Source organism: Hyperolius riggenbachi, chromosome 9, assembly GCF_040937935.1.
Source record: "Hyperolius riggenbachi isolate aHypRig1 chromosome 9, aHypRig1.pri, whole genome shotgun sequence".
Classification (NCBI taxonomy): domain Eukaryota; kingdom Metazoa; phylum Chordata; class Amphibia; order Anura; family Hyperoliidae; genus Hyperolius; species Hyperolius riggenbachi.
Window position 1 is genome coordinate 92449345 of NC_090654.1, and position 22793 is coordinate 92472137.

The 22793-nt window shown below is 43.2% G+C and overlaps 1 protein-coding gene across 5 annotated transcripts in view; it reads right to left on the bottom strand.

Annotated features, from left to right (window-relative positions):
• Positions 1 to 22793, bottom strand: part of LOC137531667 (immunoglobulin lambda-1 light chain-like) — a 38072-nt gene that overhangs the window by 14998 nt on the left and 281 nt on the right. Inside the window, exons 2-5 of one of the 5 annotated variants that reach the window (XM_068251615.1) lie at positions 15206 to 15359; positions 13468 to 13579; positions 11805 to 12143; positions 1362 to 1406 (exon numbers count right to left, since the gene is read on the bottom strand). In XM_068251615.1, coding sequence (XP_068107716.1) covers positions 1362 to 1406; positions 11805 to 12143; positions 13468 to 13579; positions 15206 to 15211 — 502 coding nt within the window. In that variant the 5' untranslated portion in view covers positions 15212 to 15359. Of the gene's footprint in view, positions 1 to 1361; positions 1407 to 11804; positions 12144 to 13467; positions 13580 to 15205; positions 15494 to 22793 lie in introns of those variants that run through there. The other 4 variants (XM_068251616.1, XM_068251619.1, XM_068251618.1 and 1 more) reach the window with 4 other exon arrangements.

A 22793-nucleotide genomic window follows, 5' to 3' on the forward strand; every position in this document is an offset into this window, starting at 1 on the left:
GGGGGAGCGATCAGACCCCACCAACAGAGAGCTCTGTTGGTGGGGAGAAAAGGGGGGGGATCACTTGTGTGCTGTGTTGTGCGACCCTGCAGCTTATCCTTAAAGCTGCAGTGGCCAATTTTACTAAAAATGGCCTGGTCACTAGGGGGGTTTAGCCCTGCAGTCCTCAAGTGGTTAACATATGTAGCAATTTTGGTAGCAATAGCATGTATGGGGGCTTTGCTATTAACCTCTAAATTCGGCACAAAATTATGCGAAATGTTGCTAAAACTATGTGAAAAATTACTCGAAATTTTGAAATACTGCTATTACATACAAAATGAATTATGACTTTTTCTAAAATTTCACATTATGATTACTAAGCGTAATTGCAAATTGCAATGCCAGCAGTGACAGCCTCTGCGGATCTCCCTCCACAGAGTACCATAAATCTCCACACACCATTCCCCTGCCAACTGTTGCCAATACACTTAAAGTATAAACACATATAATATTGGATCTTCAGTCCAAAAACTAAACTGCTCACATCTGACCACAAACCATATTTCCATATTGAAAATAGGTCACTCTTATCTTATGCCTTTCTTTTTCTTTCATTCTTTTTTTAACTATGTACGTGGCTTCACAGGGTTTATTTTGTAATACCTGCCCATATAGGTCTGATATTTATGTTTGGCTTTTCATGTGGTTCTTGGGTGGTAACCGTATACTCCAGTTCCAGATATTGGGCTCTGCAGTCCCAACCCGAGCTAACTTTCCAGGCAAGTCCTGATGTAGTTTTATTTTCTTTATAGCTGAACTGAACATGCGGTAACCACTAGCATATCGCAGTGCTACTACTCAGCATACTAAATTATTGTGGAAGAAGCAATACATATTGACCCTGATGCATTAATCTGTTCACCTAAGTAATCTCTTCTTAAAGTGAACTTGAGGTGAAAATAAACTGATGAGGCAAACAATTGTATTAATCCTCCTACTTTTTTTTTTTTTAGAAATGTAATGGTTTTATTTTAAATTTAAACATTTACAAAGTAGATTGAATGTTTTGTTGTCTCTGCTCAGTGGCAGTCCATTAAGTGTCCCTGAGTAAAAATACATAAACTATTGACCTTTTTCTATTTCCCTCTGATCTCTGAAGTTGTATTCTACCAGGAATACTTTTAGGGCTGTCGTTTGCTTATCAGTGATGTTTACTATATTCCCGACAAGACAGAAGCTGTCACGTGCATGCCTAAAAATTAACTCTTTAATTCAGGCAGCAAAATAAAGCATGTTATTAATATGTTTTGCTCTGTACATTTATCTCATCATGTCACATGTCGCCTCGGGTACACTTTAAGACCTTATTATTTTCTCACCTTGTTTGTATATTCCCTTTCCAGTACCTAGTTGTATAGAGGAAACTGAAATAAATAGCAAGGTGGAAAAAAAGGAGAATTGATCTTTAGTGAATCAGAACAGCTTATTTTGACATACATTTTTTGCTTGCAATGTGCTGAAAAGTTGGTCAATAAATCAGAGGAGAAATGGATATTGTGACAATGCTCATGACATACATTTAGTGCATCAGGGCCGTCATCTGTCACTATCTCCCCCACGGTGCAGTATAGAAGCAGCCAGCCAGCATGCTCTAACTTAGTCTACGATAAGGACATAAGACTATGACTATGGTAGGGATTGGATTGGGAACTCCTCTGAGTGATATTAAAAAGCGCTGGAGATCATGTCAGTTCTATATAATAACAATAATTTGAGTGCAATGGTCATTCAAATGCCATACAATGTCTGCTAGCAATGACCATATTCATTGCCCTCATCCATTGTCACTACTCACTATCACAATATGGCCTTGCTGTAGCATCATCCACATAGTGCAAGGTGCTTGATCTTGGTGTAAGTTGCACCCTAGACAGGTAATTGCTGAAGATAATAGACAAGTTTGTAGAAGTTAGACCTAACTAAGTGGTTACATTAACAAATTTGAAGTGATATTCTACCCTTAACCTCCCTAGCGTTCTGGACGAGCTAGGCTCGTCCAGAGACGCCGGAGGTCACTGCTCAGGCCCCGCTGGGCTGATTTGAATATTTTTTTTTTAAAACACGCAGCAAGCACTTTGCTTGCTGCGTGTTGTGTCTGATCGCCGCCGCCCGCCGCAGATCCGCCGCTACCCGCCGCGATGCAGGCCCCCCCAGGCGAAACCCCGTGCGCTGCCTGGCCAATCAGTGCCAGGCAGCGCTGAGGGGTGGATCGGGTCTCCCTGTGACAGCAGGACGTCGCCGACGTCGATGACGTCACGACGTGCGTCGTCATGGCGACGGGGGAAGCCCTCATGGAAATCCCGTTCAGAACAGGATTTCCGGATGGGTGATTGCGCCGGCGGGGATCGGAGGGGTGGGAGGGACGCCGCAGGGAGGGGGGAATCATGTAGCTAGCGCTAGGCTAGCTACATGATATATTTTAAAAAAAATTGCAAAAAACGTTCCTGCGGCCGCGGGAATCAGAACGCCAGGCAGGTTAAAAAGGCAGAATAACTCTTTTGATTAAAAAAAATAAAAAATAAATCACCCCCCCCCCCCGTATCGAGATAAGAATCAACATTATTACAGATGTGTTATCTTAGTTTTAACTGCATAGACGGCCACATGAGTAGGTCAGCCACCCTGCTAGCAAAGTGACTATTGGGTGTGTCAGTTTTATGATTAGTACAGGTATATGGCAGAGTTACAATGCATTCAGCTTTGTGCAGCTATTTATATATACAGGGAGAGGTGATTTCAAAGAAAAAGCTTAAAAGTTAAGATTGAATGCTTTGGAAAAGTGCTACTTGAGAATCCATGGCCGTTAAGTCATGTACAGCAAGCCACAAAGCTATGCAAACATAATGATAATAGTGTTCAATACAAAATGACACATGTATCACTGATACATTTTTTTCTTTCAACAAAGGTGGAATTTTACTTTAAATAAGTATTACATTGTACATTTAACATTACTTTGTTTTGTAAAGGAGAAGAGTAGGGCTGAGCCCTCGGAATCCGAATTTCGAGTTTGGCATCAACATTTGGTTTTCCATTGCAGTTAATAGTGCCAACTTCCACGGTTAATTGTAAAGCCCCCATACATACCTTTATCACCAAAGTGTTTATTGTTCTAAATTAACACTGAACAATTTTACCTGAAATATAGATCAATTAAAACATAACTTTTAATAGCTTTACATTTATAAAATGTAACAATGTAGGATAGACTGACACATAACCCCCACCAAAACAATAACCCGACATGTTTCACTTCCTTGCGGAAGCTTTTTTAAGGGAACAAAAGTGAAGTGCAATAGTACATAGTGCTGGGGTGCAATTACATTGAAACAAACAAAAAACAGAGAGTCAAGGAGCGTGTCCGCTCATGACAGCAGTCAGAAGTCAGCAGTCAGAATCTGACTGCTGTCATGAGCGGACACGCTCCTTGACTCTCTGTTTTTTGTTTGTTTCAATGTAATTGCACCCTAGCACTATGTACTATTGCACTTCACGTTTGTTCCCTTGAAAAAGCTTCAGCAAGGAAGTGAAACATGTCGGGTTATTGTTTTGGTGGGTGTTATGTGTAATTGATCAGTAACAGTAATGAACTCAGAGGAAGTTATATACTCGATTAATACTTACTAGACACCTCGAGTTTATTAGTAAGGAGATTTTATAATTGACAGTCAGTCTATCCTACGTTCTTATATTTTATAAATGTAAAGCTATTAAAAGTTACGTTTTAATTGATCTATATTTGAGGTAACATTTTTAGTGTATGTTGAAATCAGGTTTCGTAATTATTGTTCTAAATTAACCATGGATACTTACCTGATGAAAATTCCACGCCAGTATCCTCAGAAGTGATCCCACGCCAGTATCCTCAGAAGTGATCCCACGCCAGTATCCTCTTAGGAGGTCCCATGCACCTGCCGATCCCGCCCGACTCCCAAGGCTTAATGGCTGATATGCTACAAACACGAAAATAGTTTTATGAAACAATAATTTATGGCAAACAGTGTCACAAACAAAATGGCTGCTGCGGAATGCCTGTTCCCTGGAGACCACGTCAGAGTGTCAGAATGAGCGTTATTTCACATGAATGGGTGGGTCCAGGGGACCACAGCACCTCCTGCTCTGGTCACCTGGACCCACCATCTATGTGAAAAACGGCTTGTTTTGCCACAAACTTTTCTTTTTCACAGCCTCTGCTATACAGATGCAGAGGCTGACTGTGACCATTCAGTGGCGGGAGTTTGCCAGTGTGGGAGGGTGGTGGGATGTCTTAGAGGATACTGGCATGGGACCACTCCTGAGGATACTGGTGTGGACAAGGGCTCTGGAGGGGAGGGTACTTTGTACCCATATACTAATTTCTCCTGAGAGGGGGGCAGGCATTTGGGGTCCCCTTTTTAGAGGGGACTCCCAGATGCCACCATGAACCTCCCCAGGGAGTCATCACCCCACCTCATCCTGGGGCAGCGAAGGTAGGGAAGAGCCCCTTGTCCATGGATTGGACAAGGGCTCCGGGGGGGAGGGGAAGGCTTGGCTACTTCTCTCCTCCCTCAGGCTTGGCCTCTCCCGGCCTCCTAAGTGGCAGGGACTCTGCATTCTGGCTATCCCAGCCTGCATGGGGACAAGGGGTTAAGGAGGCTCGTGAGAAGGGGCCCCATGCTGTCGGTTTTCATGAAATGTATACAATATGTATACAGAACTCGGAATGCCATACTCTGTCGTGCAGCAAAGTGTCATTTTACACAGTTTAAAAACCATCTTTCCTATGAAACTTTGACATCAATTTTATCAAAAACTATAAGATCTTTTCACAAAATGTTTTACCATGTTCCTACTCATCTGCTTAACATGCGTGGCTAATTTGGTGATGATAGCATGTATGGGGGCTTTACAATTAACCACAGAAGTTGGCGATATTTAATTCAATAGAAATGCACTCGGAACACAAAAATTCGGAACATGAAATGCGGTTTTCGCCCGCGGTACTTTTAATGTGTCTTTTTAAGCTCCCTGGTTATATCCCGGGTCAGGCTTGGGGTGGAAAAAAGAAGCCAGGAGCGGTAATCCTGACCCTGACTCGGGGTAGCTGCCAGGAAGCTTGTGCAGAGCCTAGCGCACAACAGGCCTCTTAACTCACCTACCCCATGATCCAGTCGCCGGCAACCATTCTCCTTCCTGTCCTCGGAGGCTCTGCATCCCTCTGGTGAGATCGCCATCTGTCGTCATAATGACAGCTAGTGATCTCACTACAGGGTTACAGTGTCACCCGGAGGGCGGGGGGAGAAATGCATTGCTGGATCCCAGGGAGGTGAATAAGTGCAGGGGCTGCTGTAGGCTCTCTAGCAGCATGATTTTTTCCTGGTTTTAGGGTCTTATTGTAATGAAATTGCACTGCTTTTAGACCCTAAAATCTGGAAATAATCATACCATCAGGGAGGTTAATACGTATAATGACATTCAAAATCACAAGTACATCCTGTGTGTGCAACAACTTCATCTGTATAGGCCCCCTCATGTGCATTTCATAATATAAGGTTGGTTATTCACACTCCCACCCTTTATCCACCCCCACCCTTTAGATTGTAAGCCTCTGGCAGGGCCCTCCTCCCTAGTGTTTCCAGCTTGATTATGCAATCTTACTGTCAGTCACTCCTCTTGTGGACTAGAACAGTCTCTATTTTGACCTGACACTGTACTGTTATCAAATCATTTGCATGAACTTGTTTTTGTTGTGAGTTTCCTGTATGTCCCACCTTGTTAACCCAATTATCTATTGTGCAGTGCTGCATAATATGTTGGCACTTTATAAATACAATAAATAATAATAATCACAGGAAAATGACACTATGACAGCATACCCAGAGAATTAGCCCTAAACCAATTGTCAATGGCTTCAAAAAACAGGACCATCTCCTTATGCGTTTCACGGGTATATTCCCGCTTCCTCAGGCAATAAACAGATAGGAGTACACAGTACAGTCTCAAGGTCGCGAATAGCGCACAGAGGCGCTATTCGTGACCTTGAGACTGTACTGTGTACTCCTATCTGTTTATTGCCTGAGGAAGCGGGAATATACCCGTGAAACGCGTTGCGGTTCTGTTCATGGATTATGTGAATAAATTGTCTTTATCTTAAGCGACAGCATCGAGTCTATTCCTGAGTGGCCGGTCCACCGCTGCCACCTGAATATTTTAAACATTTTAGCATATTTTATCCTTTTGGCGCCTCTGTACATCTACTTGTCAAGATATCCACCCTTGGTGGTTGGAAGGGTGACAAACCCTCCTTTCCTTCTTCAGAGAGCGACATCTTATTCCTGAGTGGGGACAGGTCTAATCTCCCCACCTGCCTATATAGTGGTTGCCTTAACGGTAACCCATGTTTGTAAGTATAATACTTACTCCACACTAATTCTCCCTGATCCAATACATACTACACTATATTGGGCTCTCGGTTTCTCTGTTTTATCTCCGTATGCGTTATTATTAATTGGCAAATACACATAAAGAACCTGGTGCCTTTATAACTGCTCCCTCTTCCATTGATGTGGCTGCAGAATGCCAGATGGATTTTTCAATATGAACCATAATCCATTGTTTGCATTATTAAACAGAACTCCTTATATGTTTGTTTGCAGATTTATTATGTGTAAACCATATAGTTTTTTTGTTATTTTTTTTAACTGAAACATATGAAGTATTTCAAATAACGTTTTTAATTTAATTAGAGCTCCATGTCCTGTATTGACTGGCAAATGTTTTGATCTAGAAAGCATTCTGTTTAACTGATGCATAGTAACAGTAAGGACCACTATCGCGGAAATCTTCAAATGTAAAATATATGTAAACACATACAAATAAGAAGAACATTTCTTCCACAGTAAATTGAGCCATAAATTAATTTTCTCCAATGTTTCTGTCAGTTACAGTAAGTAGTAGAAATCTGTCAGAACCGACAGGTTTGGACTAGCCCATCTCCTCATGGGAGGCTCTCAGGGTTTTCTTTATTTTCAAAGCACTATGTGAATGGTAGTTGCTCCGTCCAACTGCCAAAAAAGTTTATGGTGAGCAGGGAGGCTGTACAGCATCTTTGTATAAATCAGGGAGTGTCTTTATTAAGAATAAAGGCCATGCTGAGACTCCCCTATAGAGAGATGGACTAGCCCAAAACCTGTCGGTAATGTCAGATTTCTACTACTTACCGTAAGTGACAGCAATATAAGAGAAAATAAATGTATGGCTCATTTTACTCTGAAACTAACATACTTCTTATTTGTATGTGTTTACATGTATTTTACATTTTAAGATTTTTACGACAGAGGTCCTTTAATAGTGAACAGTCAGGGTTTAATAGGATTTATTTACTACAGCAATAAAGCAAGACCCTCACTATCTTTTTTCTATTTATACATTTGTGCATGATAAGTTGACATTTTTGTACCTGAAATATGTACTTACGAAGATATCTTATCTGAGAATGAATTCTCTCCCTACCGTGTGCTGTAGGTTCCCACCCAGGGGCGTAGCAATAGGGGTTGCAGAGGTAGCCACCGCATCGGGGCCCTTGGGCCAGAGGGGCCCCGAAGGGCCCTCCCTCAACTGCAGTATTAGCTCTGTATAGGTCCTGTGCTCATAATAATCACTTCTATAGATACTTTGAATAGTGGTAATCATTAACAGACTGTTCCCCATCCCCTTCTTGCACCTCTGACACTGTAGTTGCCATTGACAGGATTTGGTGCGCCATATCAATTGCTATGTATAGATTGCTTGGGGGCCCCATTGTAAAACTTGCATCGGGGCCTACAACTGCTTAGCTACGCCATCCCACCTTCACCCTGTGCAGAACCCATTGATTGGATAGACACAAGATGTATTTAAAGCACACACTGGAGAACATCTCAGGCATTCATATTTACTACACATTTCTACTTATATCTTGTGTCTCCTTGCGAGAGCCCCAGGACAGTCATTTTGGCCAAGTAGCTCAATAGCAAGTTATAGTATTTTGGTTTTTCTGCAGGACAATCCTTGATCCAGCATATCAGCAGGTTACATAAAAACAAATAAAACAGCAGATATCATACACAATACACATGCCCCTTAATAGCATATTGTTCTATATTAACCTACTCCACCAAAAGGGTATTGCCCCTAACTGTGTTTTTCAACGTTGTTGGATAAACTATTGAAACATGTACTGCAATACAATATTGCAGTTTTGTAATTTTTTCTGAATATATTTTGGAATCAAAATGTTTACATACCCGGTAAGTCAAAATTATACATTTCTAGTGAGTCATAAAATAGTGAGCTGTAAAGCACTCTCTCTGATTACAGTGAAAACCCTTTTAGCATGTCTTTGATATTTAAATTCTATTTATGAATGAGTGCTAAATGGTTTTCTGTGCTACTCATTAACAATGATCTTATTGATGAATCTTGACTTAACCTCCTTGCCGGTCTAATTCCCGCCGGCAAGGAGGCAGCGCAGAACTTTTTTTTAATTTAATTTTTTTTAAATCATGTAGCGAGCCCAGGGATCGCTACATGATAGCCGCTGAGCAGCGGCATCCCTTCACCCACTCCGATCGCCTCCGGCGATCAGAGTAAGCAGGAAATCCCGTTCAGAACGAGATTTCTTGCAGGGCTTCCCTGGTGGCCATGGCGACGGGGCGGGATGAGGTCACCGACGTCATGGACGTCGGGACATCACAGGAAATCCCGATCCACCCCTCAGCGCTGCCTGGCACTGATTGACCAGGCTGCGCAGGGGTCTGGGGCGGGGGGACGGCTCGGCGCGGCGGGTAGCGGTGAATCGGCGGGTGGCAGTGGCGATCGAGTACCACACGCTAGTGTTGGGCGAACACCTAGATGTTCGGGTTCGCGAACGTTCGCCGAACATCGCCGCGATGTTCGGGTGTTCGCGCCGAACTCCGAACATAATGGAAGTCAATGGGGACCCGAACTTTCGTGCTTTGTAAAGCTTCCTTACATGTTACATACCCCAAATTTGCAGGGTATGTGCACCTTGGGAGTGGGTACAAGAGGAAAGAAAATATTTGAAAAAGAGCTTATAGTTTTTGAGAAAATTGATTGTAAAGTTTCAAAGGAAAAACTGTCTTTTAAATGTGGAAAATGTCATGTTTCTTTGCACAGGTAACATGCTTTTTGTCGCCATGCAGTCATAAATGTAATACAGAGAAGAGGTTCCAGGAAAAGGGACCGGTAACGCTAACCCAGCACCAGCAGCAGCACACGTGATGGAACAGGAGGAGGCGCAGGAGGAGAAGGCCACGCTTTTTGAGACACAACAACCCAGGCCTTGCATGAGGACAAGAAGCGTGCGGATAGCGTGCTTTGTACCGCCATGCAGTCATAAATGTAATAAAGATAAGAGGTTCCATAAACAGGGACCGGAAACGCTAACCCAGCAGCAGCAGACATGATGGAACAGGAGGAGGCGCAGGAGGAGAAGGCCACGCTTTGAGACACAACAACCCAGGCCTTGCATGAGGACAAGAAGCGTGCGGATAGCATGCTTTTTACCGCCATGCAGTCATAAATGTAATAAAGATGAGAGGTTCCATAAACAGGGACCGGCAACGCTAACCCAGCAGCAGCAGACGTGATGGAACAGGAGGAGGCGCAGGAGGAGAAGGCCACGCTTTGAGACACAACAACCCAGGCCTTGCAGGAGGACAAGAAGCGTGCGGATAGCATGCTTTTTACCGCCATGCAGTCATAAATGTAATAAAGATGAGAGGTTCCATAAACAGGGACCGGCAACGCTAACCCAGCAGCAGCAGCAGCACACGTGATGGAACAGGAGGAGGCGCAGGAGGAGAAGGCCACGCCTTGAGACACAACAACCCAGGCCTTGCATGAGGACAAGAAGCGTGCGGATAGCATGCTTTTTACCGCCATGCAGTCATAAATGTAATAAAGATGAGAGGTTCTATAAACAGGGACCGGCAACGCTAACCCAGCAGCAGCAGACGCGATGGAACAGGAGGAGGCGCAAGAGGAGAAGGCCACAGAATGCTATATAGTGTGGCTGAGCGAGGTACACAGAGTGGCAGTAAACAGAATGCTATATAGTGTGGCTGAGCAAGCGGTGTACTACTATTCCCAGCAGACACAGAGTGGCAGTAAACCGAATGCTATATAGTGTGGCTGAGCAAGGTACACAGAGTGGCAGTAAACACAATGCTATATAGTGTGGCTGAGCGAGCGGTGTACTACTATTCCCAGCAGACACAGAGTGGCAGTAAACAGAATGCTATATAGTGTGGCTGAGCGAGGTACACAGAGTGGCAGTAAACAGAATGCTATATAGTGTGGCTGAGCGAGCGGTGTACTACTATTCCCAGCAGACACAGAGTGGCAGTAAACAGAATGCTATATAGTGTGGCTGAGCGAGGTACACAGAGTAGCAGTAAACAGAATGCTATATAGTGTGGCTGAGCGAGCGGTGTACTACTATTCCCAGCAGCGACACAATGACTGGGGGGACCCTGGCTAGTGTGGCTGGAGCGCGAACTACCCTGCCTGCCTACCCAAAGCTAAACCCACAGACAAATGGCGGAGATATGACGTGGTTCGGGTATTTATTTACCCGAACCACGTGACAGTTCGGCCAATCAGAGCGCGTTCGGGTCCGAACCACGTGACCCGTTCGGCCAATCACAGCGCTAGCCGAACGTTCGGGGAACATTCGGCCATGCGCTCTTAGTTCGGCCATGTGGCCGAACAGTTTGGCCGAACACCATCAGGTGTTCGGCCGAACTCGAACATCACCCGAACAGTGGCGAACACTGTTCGCCCAACACTACCACACGCAGCTAGCAAAGTGCTAGCTGCGTGTAGGGGAAAAAAATTATGCAAATCGGCCCAGCGGGGCCTGAGAAATCCTCCTGCACAGGTTACCCCGAGCTGAGCTCGGGATAACCGGCAAGGAGGTTAATCTCTGTCCCAATAACAGGTTACTAGAATTCTCTCGGTGCTAACATTTTAGATTCTGCTTTGCAGAGTTCACTGTTTAAACTCTATCAATCCCTCTCTTTTAAAGGACTTCATAATCCAGTTTCTCTATCGCAGTCATCGCCAGCCAGATAACAAAAAAAACACCTTTTAGGTGAGGGAAGAAGGAATGGATCTTCACATTATTATAGGTATTTTTGCTGTCAGTCAGTATCACCGTTAGATTTTCCCTCACTTTCTGTACTAGTGGCTGGGCACACTGTGATTTAGATGACAATAAAATACAACAGAGGTTAGACTTTATCTCAGGTATTTACTACTCTGTGGGCCTGATCCAATTCCCTTTTTCTCCTGTGCTTTCTCCTAGGTGATATTATCACACCTTATCAATAAAATGACTTGGAAGCCACCAGCAAGCAAGAAAATACTCAGAATAATTTGGATATTAATTGCCAACTTTTTAGACTTTTTTTTTTAATAGCAGAGTGCTAAACATTATTTCAAACAGAAGATAAAATGATCTCCTAGGAAAAAAACTTAGGAAAAAGTGAATTGGATTAGGCCCTTTATGTGTCCCTCATCTACTGCCTAGACATCATATTCATTCATGTAAACAATACAAGAGGCATAGTTATGAAAAGAAAAAGCAAAATACTCCAGATATGGCTAGTTGCTAAAAAGCTGACGGAAACTATCTTGGTTTATAAACTATTTGTGGATGTTTATTGGTCTTCAAGCTTTCTTTTGTGGCATTTTATGCTGTTGTGAAAATTATTTCTTACCTCTTGTAATTAGTGTTGTCCCATTGCCAAACTTCCGGACAGTAACATAATGGAATGAGCAGTAATAAACTCCAGCATCATCACTTTGTACATTATAAATCCTCAGGTTTGCCTTGTTGTCTCTATTCTCACATCCATATTTATGCCCATCTTTATCTGAGGAACAGCTCTTCACAGTCTCTGGGATTTCTGTGACATTAAAACTCTTTTTATACCAGGAAACAGTTTTTCCAGTTTCCAGATCCACACTGGATACACATGTGATAACTGCAGTGTCTCCAATATCCGCTGTCACACTGTCCTGAGGCTGATACAGACTCATCTGTGCATCTATCACTGCTAAAGGAGAGACAGATCAGTGCCTTGTATCAAGTATCTGCAATTATACATAATAATGTGCCATACTTAGTCTCGGCTATATATAATCTGCAAGCATTTTGTTTATATGACCAGTAAGCAAAGAAGTCTTCCTTATACTTTGACAAAGTACAAAGTTTACAAATCCTAAAATGTGTTTGTATCTGTTAATATTTATGTAATGTTATACTTTAGGATAGGAAATTGTTACCTGGGCTTTATAAACTTTTGGGAAAGTTGTAAATATTTGGACAAGTATGGAGGGGAAACAATTTACAAATACTTTTTCTAACTTCTTAAGCTAAGTAGAGACTTGAGTGTTAAAGCAGATTATAGTCGTATCATGTACTGTATAAATATAATACTTAAAGGGAACCTGAACCGACAATAAAAATGGAATCTGAACTTACCCGGGGCGTCCTCCAGCCCCAATAGCCTGAGAGGTCCCTCAGCATACTCTGGCTCTCTCCATTCTCCTGCTGGCAGCTCCGGTAGCGCACAACTTGGCTGGGAGACATGCGCAAGTGCACATGCTTGGCGGTCTACATGGCAGGCTCGATCACGTGCCTGTCGCCATGAGTGTTCTGTGCAAGCATGGTTCTTTGATAACCACGCATGCGCAGAACACTTACTGCAACAGGCGCGTGATTGAGCTGGATGCGCGGATGTACCGTGCATGTACAGTAGCATTCCACTCTGTGCTAAGTGGCATTCTACCGGAGATGCCAGCAGAGAACATAGGAGACCCAGAGGGCACTGAGGGAACTCGTGAGCTATGGGGGATTGGAGCAAGCACCAGGTAAGTTCAAATTCTGTTTTTAGTGTCTGTTCAGGGTTCCTTCAAGTATAATAGTTATACAGTACATGATAAGACTATAATCTGCTTTCTTAACACTCAAGCCTCGTACACATGCAACATGGCTCTTGCCCAAGGTATGGTCGAGATCACCGCTGACAAGAAATTGGTGTTATTGATGCAATGCTGGGAAATCTGAAATGTTTTATCATCTCCACCATGCACAGGCCAGCCCATTGTTCTCCTCCTTACCCCTCAGGCAGTGTCATGTGCCCCTAGGATAGGGACAGATCTGCACAGAATTAGTTCCCAAATTGTTGCCCAATCCCTGTGACAGTAATTGTTCTAATTAAGGTTGGGTTTACACGACACCAACGGCATGCAGTGTCTGAATAGATAGATGTGCTGTACTGTCAGCAGAGTCTATTGAAGGGTCTGCTTGCTCTCCACAGAAGATGCACACCTTTCATTGAATGAGCATTATGGTAGCATAGTGAACAGCTCTCTAACCTTGCAGCACTGTGGTTCTTGGATCAAATCTGGGCCAGGACACTATCAGCATGGAGTTTGTATGTTCAACCTGTGTGGGTTTCCTCTGAGCACTCTTGTTTTCTTCCACATCCTTGAAACATAATAATAAGTTAACTTGCTTCCCTAAAAAACTGACAATAATGTTAAAGACATTAGACTCTGACTATGGTGGAGATTAGATTGTGAGCTCCTCTGAAGGACAGTTAGTGACATGACTATGCAGTCTGAAAAGCGCTGCAGGAGATGCCAGGGTTATAAAAATACACAATGATAATAATAATAATAATGAATTGCAGCACAATCCTCTGTCCAGAAAAATGCATATAGGTGGGATTTTTATGCAGTAGTACGCAATAAACAACACTGCAATCAACTTGTATGAAAGGGCCCATAGGAAAGCACTTTCTGCTTATCTATTGTTCACTTCGGTCCCGCACAGTAAAGTGCAGGGCGGCTGAAGATCCTGTTAGCCATCCTTACGTTATACAACCTATAATTTTCTGTTGAAAGAGAATGAGGTGGAGAAGCAGGAGGCCTCTTCATGTGAGCACTTGTGGTAGAGAACAGCAATAGGCCAAAAAGTTCCAATGTGTCCCCATGCAGATGCTGCAGCAACACTGGACAATTGGAAAGACATGAATTGTTGCCCAAGATCATCAAAGTTACAGGTTAAGGTTACATGGAAGACAGGACCATTGATAAAAAAAACTTGAAAAGGATGGCACAGAACTTTACAACAGCAATATGGATGATTAATTGAAGAGTAAATAGTTTAAGCCAACGTTCTAAATTTGTATTTATTTTAAAGACAAATAAAAGTGGATAATTGCTAATATTACTGCTTGGAAATAAAAGAATATAAAGCGAATGAAGTATTCGCTAAAAATTGTCAGTGTAAGGAAATATTATAAGCTTGATCTTATCATACAAAACTCTTGGTTTTTTGTTTTTTGTTTTTTGTTTTTGAACATTTGTTGACTATCCAAGAAAGAATTTATAGGCATTCATAATCTGCAATACTATGGTACTTCATGTTATTGTTCCTAACATTATTGCAATAAAACATCAACAGAGGGTATTCAGCAGAAGACAAACTGTTTTCTGTTAGCGTAAGGCAATGTTCTATATGCAGTACTTTTCATTCTTCAAATTTGTAATTATTTTTATTAATCATTATTTTAATTGTTGGTTTTTTTTTTATTTGTGCAGTGTTATTTATTTTGTAATTTAAAGAGTTTATAAATTTGCCCTGGTATTTTTGGTATATCTTTTTTTTTTCACAAACATCAGCTGCACTAGGTGCTGATAGCTGGGCTAATTAATAGGCTTTATCAGCTCATTCCCAGTGTTGGGCAGACAATTGCATCATAGTTTGCTGTTTATTTATAAATCAACTCAAAAGAACAAAAAATGTAAAAAGGTTTTTTATCTTGTTTTTTTCACATTTACAATGTTACTTGTAAAATTTCTTCCATAATTTATACAATTGATATGTTCTTGTCCCATTACATGCCTTAGTAAACTGCTACCGAATAAATCATGCCTGGTGCCTACCAATCTCAAGCACAGCCACTCACACTTACATACACTTTTCATTTATATCATGTGTCAGAGGCTGTTTTTTTGTTTGTTTGTTTGTTTTTTTTGTTTGTTTAATGTTGGTATAAGTATCTTCTCATGTAATTATAATTAACGCTTTGAAATATATGTTTCTTACCTTCATAGAGCAGGAGTAAGCTGATGAGCTTCATGGCCATTTGTCAGTGATGTAGTTTGTGGTGTACTACAAGCTAGCTTACGGTGTACAATCAATCCTATTTCCCAGAAACCACTCCTCTTGTCAAACGCCTCCCTCTCTCTGATGGGCAATGCTGAAATCATACACAGCACATGGTGGAAATTTTTTGAACTGCTGCTGCATCGCTGGTTTATTAACTACAACTGTGAGTATCTAATATTCACAACATTTATGACAATATGAGCTCAAAGAGGAACCTTGCTGAATATAATGTATTGAATAAAATTGCTTATTTTTTACAATATTGCTTTGTACAGTGCTGATCGTAATGGAAAAAGCTACGCTTACGGATCATTACGCGTAATTTTACGCTATTACGCATTACGAAATTACGCTTACGGCATAGACATTCAATTTCGGTACATGTCTGTAATTACGCATTGCCCTTACGCAATTACGTGTAAGAATACCGTAATTCAAGTTGTTACGTTATAGGCTTACGCGTAAATTCTTACTAGCAATTAATGCGTAAGGTCATGCTGCCAAGCGGAAAAGTTGACGCATGGATCAATGTTAGGTAGCCGCCGACTTTAAGGGTTAATAGCAAAGCCCCCTTAAGTGCTAAGAGCCTCAAATTTGGAGAATATATTAAGGAGATCAGAAGGAATAAGAGGGAAATTTTTTTTTTCAAAAAGACCTTATAGTTTTTGAGAAAATCGATGTTAAAGTTTCAAAGGAAAAATAGATACATTTAAAAACCCGCCGACTTTAACGGTTAATAGCAAAGCCTGCTTAAAATTTAGAAACACCAAATTTACAGGGTATATTAAGGGGATCAGTGGGAATAAGAGGAAAAAATTTTTTTTCAAAAAGACCTTATAGTTTTTGAGAAAATCGATTTTTAAGTTTCAAGGGCAAAAATGTCTTTTAAATGCGGAAAATGTCAGGTTTTTTTGCACAGGTAACAATAGTGTTTTATTTTCATAGATTCCCCCAAGTGGGAAGAGTTTTACTTACTTCGTTCTGAGTGTGGGAAATCTTAAAAAAAAAACGACGTGGGGTCCCCCCTCCCAGACCTCTTTAACCCCTTGTCCCCCATGCAGACTGGGATAGCCAGAATGCGGAGCACCGGCCGCGTGGGGCTCCGCACCCTGACTATACCAGCCCGCATGGTCCATGGATTGGGGGGTCTCGGAAGGGGAGGGGCAGCCAAGCTTTCCCCTCCCCCTCCGAGCCCTTGTCCAATCCAAGGACAAGGGGCTCTTCTCCACCTCCGATGGGCGGTGGAGGTGGAGGCCGCGATTTCCTGGGGGGGAGGTTCATGGTGGCATCTGGGAGTCCCCTTTAAAAAGGGGTCCCCCAGATGCCCACCCCCCCTCCCAGGAGAAATGAGTATAGAGGTACTTGTACCCCTTACCCATTTCCTTTAAGAGTTAAAAGTAAATAAACACACAGACACTTTGAAAAAGTATTTTAATTGAACAAAAAACATAACCACGAAAAAAGTCCTTTAATATTCTTAATTAACCATTAATACTTACCTGTCCCTTTAAAAGCCAGTTCCCACGCAATATCCTCGGAAATATACTAATCAGTTACAATGTAACAAAGCTATTACAATGTAACAACTTTGTTACTTTGTAACACCACCGCACCCGACGTCACTCGCCGCCACCGCCGCGTCTGCGCTGACCCGACAGAGCTCTGAGCTATATAGCTCAGAGCTCCCTAAGCATCTTTGTATTTGGGCTCCAAGGAGCCCCATTGGTCCTTAGCAGACCAATGGGGTTCCTTTAAATCAGAAGGAACCCCATTGGTCTGCTAAGGACCAATGGGGCTCCTTGGAGCCCAAATACAAAGATGCTAAGAGAGCTCTGAGCTATATAGCTCAGAGCTCTGTCGGGTCCGTGCGAGACGCTAAGTCCCCGCCGCCTCCCGCTGTCCTCCCCGCCTCTTCCACATGTCACCCACATGTCACCCACATGTGGGTGACATGTGGGTGACAGATGTGGGCGTCCCGCTGTCCTCCCCGCCTCTTCCACATGTCACCCACATGTCACCCACATGTGGGTGACATGTGGGTGACAGATGTGGGCGGGGCTGACAGCGGGAGGCGGCGGGGACTTAGCGTCCCGCACTGACCCGACAGAGCTCTGAGCTATATAGCTCAGAGCTCTCTTAGCATCTTTGTATTTGGGCTCCAAGGAGCCCCATTGGTCCTTAGCAGACCAATGGGGTTCCTTCTGATTTAAAGGAACCCCATTGGTCTGCTAAGGACCAATGGGGCTCCTTGGAGCCCAAATACAAAGATGCTTAGGGAGCTCTGAGCTATATAGCTCAGAGCTCTGTCGGGTCAGCGCAGACGCGGCGGTGGCGGCGAGTGACGTCGGGTGCGGTGGTGTTACAAAGTAACAAAGTTGTTACATTGTAATAACTTTGTTACATTGTAACTGATTAGTATATTTCCGAGGATATTGCGTGGGAACTGGCTTTTAAAGGGACAGGTAAGTATTAATGGTTAATTAAGAATATTAAAGGACTTTTTTCGTGGTTATGTTTTTTGTTCAATTAAAATACTTTTTCAAAGTGTCTGTGTGTTTATTTACTTTTAACTCTTAAAGGAAATGGGTAAGGGGTACAAGTACCTCTATACTCATTTCTCCTGGGAGGGGGGGTGGGCATCTGGGGGACCCCTTTTTAAAGGGGACTCCCAGATGCCACCATGAACCTCCCCCCCAGGAAATCGCGGCCTCCACCTCCACCGCCCATCGGAGGTGGAGAAGAGCCCCTTGTCCTTGGATTGGACAAGGGCTCGGAGGGGGAGGGGAAAGCTTGGCTGCCCCTCCCCTTCCGAGACCCCCCAATCCATGGACCATGCGGGCTGGTATAGTCAGGGTGCGGAGCCCCACGCGGCCGGTGCTCCGCATTCTGGCTATCCCAGTCTGCATGGGGGACAAGGGGTTAAAGAGGTCTGGGAGGGGGGACCCCACGTCGTTTTTTTTTTAATATTTCCCACACTCAGAACGAAGTAAGTAAAACTCTTCCCACTTGGGGGAATCTATGAAAATAAAACACTATTGTTACCTGTGCAAAAAAACCTGACATTTTCCGCATTTAAAAGACATTTTTGCCCTTGAAACTTAAAAATGGATTTTCTCAAAAACTATAAGGTCTTTTTGAAAAAAATTTTTTTCCTCTTATTCCCACTGATCCCCTTAATATACCCTGTAAATTTGGTGTTTCTAAATTTTAAGCAGGCTTTGCTATTAACCGTTAAAGTCGGCGGGTTTTTAAATGTATCTATTTTTCCTTTGAAACTTTAACATCGATTTTCTCAAAAACTATAAAGTCTTTTTGAAAATTTTTTTTTCCTCTTATTCCTTCTGATCTCCTTAATATATTCTCCAAATTTGAGGCTCTTAGCACTTAAGGGGGCTTTGCTATTAACCCTTAAAGTCGGCGGCTTTTTTATATTATACGGGAGCGTAATATTACGCGATTACGGCAGACTGTGTAATTTCAATGGGAGTTTACTGTCTTACGCGTAATTTGTTACGCGTAAAACGTAACCCACGGTCTACGCGTAATTAATTACGCGTAATACCGTAACCTTACACGTAACGCTTACGGTGCATTTGTAGTGAATTACGATGCGTAATTACGCTAATGCGTAATTACGGCCCAGCACTGGCTTTGTAAATTATTTAGTCAGTGTTTGCCCAGTATAAAATCTTTCCTCTCCCTGCTCTACATTCTTAAATTTATTACAGGTAGTGAGAGTGAGAGTGCTTAGCAGTTGGAAAAAGCCGTTATTTACCACAATGCAACAGCTCTGACATCACACTGTGGGAGGGATCTTTCCACGTTATCAGCCATATAGATGTCCCTGATAGAGATGGCCTGAAACTCCGATTTTAGATTCGCGAACTTCCGCAAAAGGTTTGGTTCGCGCGAACTTTCGCGAACCGCAATAGACTTCAATGGGGAGGCGAACTTGGAAAACTAGAAAAAATTATGCTGGCCACAAAAGTGATCGAAAAGATGTTTCAAGGGGTCTAACACCTGGAGGGAGACATGGTTAAGTGGGATAGATGTCAAAAGTCCGGGAAAAAAATCTGGATTTGACACAATGCAGTTTTTTTAGGGCAGAAATCACATTGAATGCTAAATTGCAGGCCTAAACTGCTTTATAACATCTTGCATATGTATACATCAATCAGGGAGTGTAATCCCTATCCCTCCCTTCCCTCCTCCCTTGTCTTGTCTTGTCTTCCAGGGATTTGTAGAATGTCAAAAGCCAGCTTACATACATTGGCCGGGAATCAAACCCAGATCAACTGCTTGGAAAGCAGCTATGCTCACCACTATACCACCAACACTACATGCTGAAGCCAGCCTAGCATATACCATCCTGATATACCCAAGAGAAGAATGAGCTTGCTTAGGAATTTGTAGGATGTCAAAAGCAACCTCATGTACATTGGCCAGGAATCGAACCCAGGTCAACTGCTTGGAAGGCAGCTATGCTCACCACTGTACCACCAACGCTACATGCTGAAGCCAGCCTAGCATGCACCATTGTGATATACCCAAGAGAAAAATGATCTTGCTTATTTGCCTATTTTGCTAGATCAAATCAGTGGGACACATGGTGATACTGCTTACAGGCTTCAATTCAAGACTTCATAAAGATCGTGATATCCCCCTGGATGATGCTGGTGTAACACACACAGCAAAGGACAGCAATTTGAAGTCTGGAAGATTCCAGGGCAAAGGTGGGAAGGATGAAAAGCTAGGTGGCCATGCAACCATTCCTGCTACCCTAAAGCTTACTTGTGTCTTACAACACATTGGCTTAAAGGGATACTGTAGGGGGGTCGAGGGAAAATGAGTTGAACTTACCTAGGGCTTCTAATGTCCCCCCGCAGACATCCTGTGTCCGCGTAGCCACTCACCGATGCTCCGGCCCCGCCTCCGGTTCACTTCTGGAATTTCAGACTTTAAAGTCTGAAAACCACTGCGCCTGCGCAGCTGCATCCTCGCTCCTGCTGATGTCACCAGGAGTGTATTGCACAAGCCCAGTATGGTCTTTGGTCTGCGCAGTATGCTCCTGGTGCCATCAGCGGGAGCGAGGACACGGCAATGCAGGCGCAGTGGTTTTCTGACTTTAAAGTCAGAAATTCAAGAAGTGAACCGGAGGCGGGGCCGGAGCATCGGTGAGTGGCTGCGCGGGCACAGGATGTCTGTGGGGGGCCATTAGAAGCCCCGGGTAACTTCAACTCATTTTCCCCCGACCCCCCTACAGTATCCCTTTAAAGGGACTCCGAGCAGTACAGAAACTATGGAAAGATGCATATCATTTTAAAGCTCTCTTTCTCCTCTTTCCAATGATATATAAACCGCCGCCCTACGCCTTTTAGTTTTCGCTATTTTCACGATTGAAATTGCCGTGGCCGCAAATTCGATCGCGAAAATAGAGAAAACTAAAAGGCGTAGGGTGACGATTTAGGGGTCGTCAGAAAGAGGAGAAAGAGAACTTTAAAATGATACCCATCTTTCCATAGTTACATTGTATTACACAGGGCGACTTTTTCTGCTGAATGGAGCTGCTGACTTTGAGAAAAAGTCGCCCTGTGTAATACAATGTAACTATGGAAAGATGGATATCATTTTAAAGCTCTCTTTCTCCTCTTTCTGACGACCCCTAAATCGTCGCCCTACGCCTTTCAGTTTTCTCTATTTTCGCGATCGAAATCGCGGCCGCGGCAATTTCAATCGCGAAAATAGCGAAAACTAAAAGGCGTAGGGTGGCGGTTTATATATCATTGGAAAGAGGAGAAAGAGAGCTTTAAAATGATATGCATCTTTCCATAGTTTCTGCACTGCTCGGAGTCCCTTTAAGACTTTACCAAATCCAATGCTCCAATATGGGGAAGCTTCTCTGTTTTGTTTGTTTTTTTAAGTGTGGTGTCACAGTTCACTCATCTCTTCAACTACATGTAAGGCCCAGGAATAGTCTTAGCTTCTGTAATATCTATGTTACCGCAGGGCCCTTATTACACTTTCTCTTCCAGGGCTATGGAAACCGTTTTGCCCATGTGATAAAGCGAGGTACAAAAGTGAAATCATGCCTAGCAGAGGATCCATCAACCTCTGGGTTATGGGTCCAGCACGCTTCCGCAGCACCACTCTGCTTACGTTTCTATATAACCTTCAAGTTTAAGAAGGGTACATTAGTTGAAATAGTTACACTATTATCTATGTTAGAGCAAGGCCCTAATGACACTTTCTCTTATGGGGCTATGGCCACCAATTGGCCCATGTGGTAAAGCAAGGTGTAAAAACCAAAGTACACCTAGCAGAGGATGGTTTCGATCCATTGACCTCTGGGTTATGGGCTCTGCACGCTTCCGCTGCGCCACTCTGCTGTTGTGCAGCAGATGCTTTGTTGTAGGAAAAAGTGAGTGAGACCACTTAGCCTTACGGAAAAATGGGCACTCCTTTGCCTACTTCTTTCTGGCCTTTGTCATCATGAAAGGATCATAGAAATATATGTAGAAATTTTATATATACAGGTTTTGTTTAAAGTGGTGTTAAACTTCTTGGAGCAGACTTTTTTCCTCCCTCTACAAGACACACATGCATCCACATAAAATCGTTTAGCAACAACTGTGTGCACAGTCTCTGTGGTGCAATCAGTTAGTGTGTTTGGCTGTTAACCGAAAAGTTGGTGGTTCAAGCCCAGAGAGAGAAAGAGATGATTCTACATGGCTATCTGGGGTTTTCTTTGTACAACTGTTGAATGCAAAAGGCAAGGCTGTCCCTGGGTGGGCTTGAACCACCAACCTTTCGGTTAACAGATGAATGCACTAACCGACTGTGCATGCAGTTGCTGTTGAATTATTTTATGGGGTTGTATGTGTGTCTTTTGGAGGGAGGAAGTAAGTCTGCTCCAAGAAGTTTCAGCATGTAGTGTTGGTGGTATAGTGGTGAGCATAGCTGCCTTCCAAGCAGCTGGCCTGGGTTTGATTCCTGGCCAATGTATGTGAGCTGGCTTTTGACATCCTGCATATCCCTGGAAGACAAGATCCCTGGAAGACAAGAGAGGAGGAGGAGGAAGAAGGGAGGAGAAAAAAAAGCACAAGAACAAGATTAGCTCTCAAAAGAGCTGTTGTGGGGTGCTATTTTAGGAATAAGAATCAGCCAGGATCAAGCTAACAAGCTTACAAGAGCCTAACTAATCTTTCCCTATGAGAGTCTGCCAGCAGCTTGCCCTTCACTAATTACTGTAGGGACACGGACGACTGTAATGGCCGGTGCTGCCTGCCTTATATAAGGGATGGGGTGGCTCCAGGAGATAGTGCAGCCTAATTGGCTACAATGGGCCTGCTGACTGTGATGTAGAGGGTCAAAGTTGACCCTAATGGTGCACTAAGGGGGCTAACCAAACTTTCGGGAAAGTTCGCATGCAATCGTGAACCACCCAAAGTTCGCCTGGAACCGTTCGGGCCATCTCTAGTCCCTGATGATCTTTTTGGAAAAGTTAAAGATTTCTCATGGGAAAAAG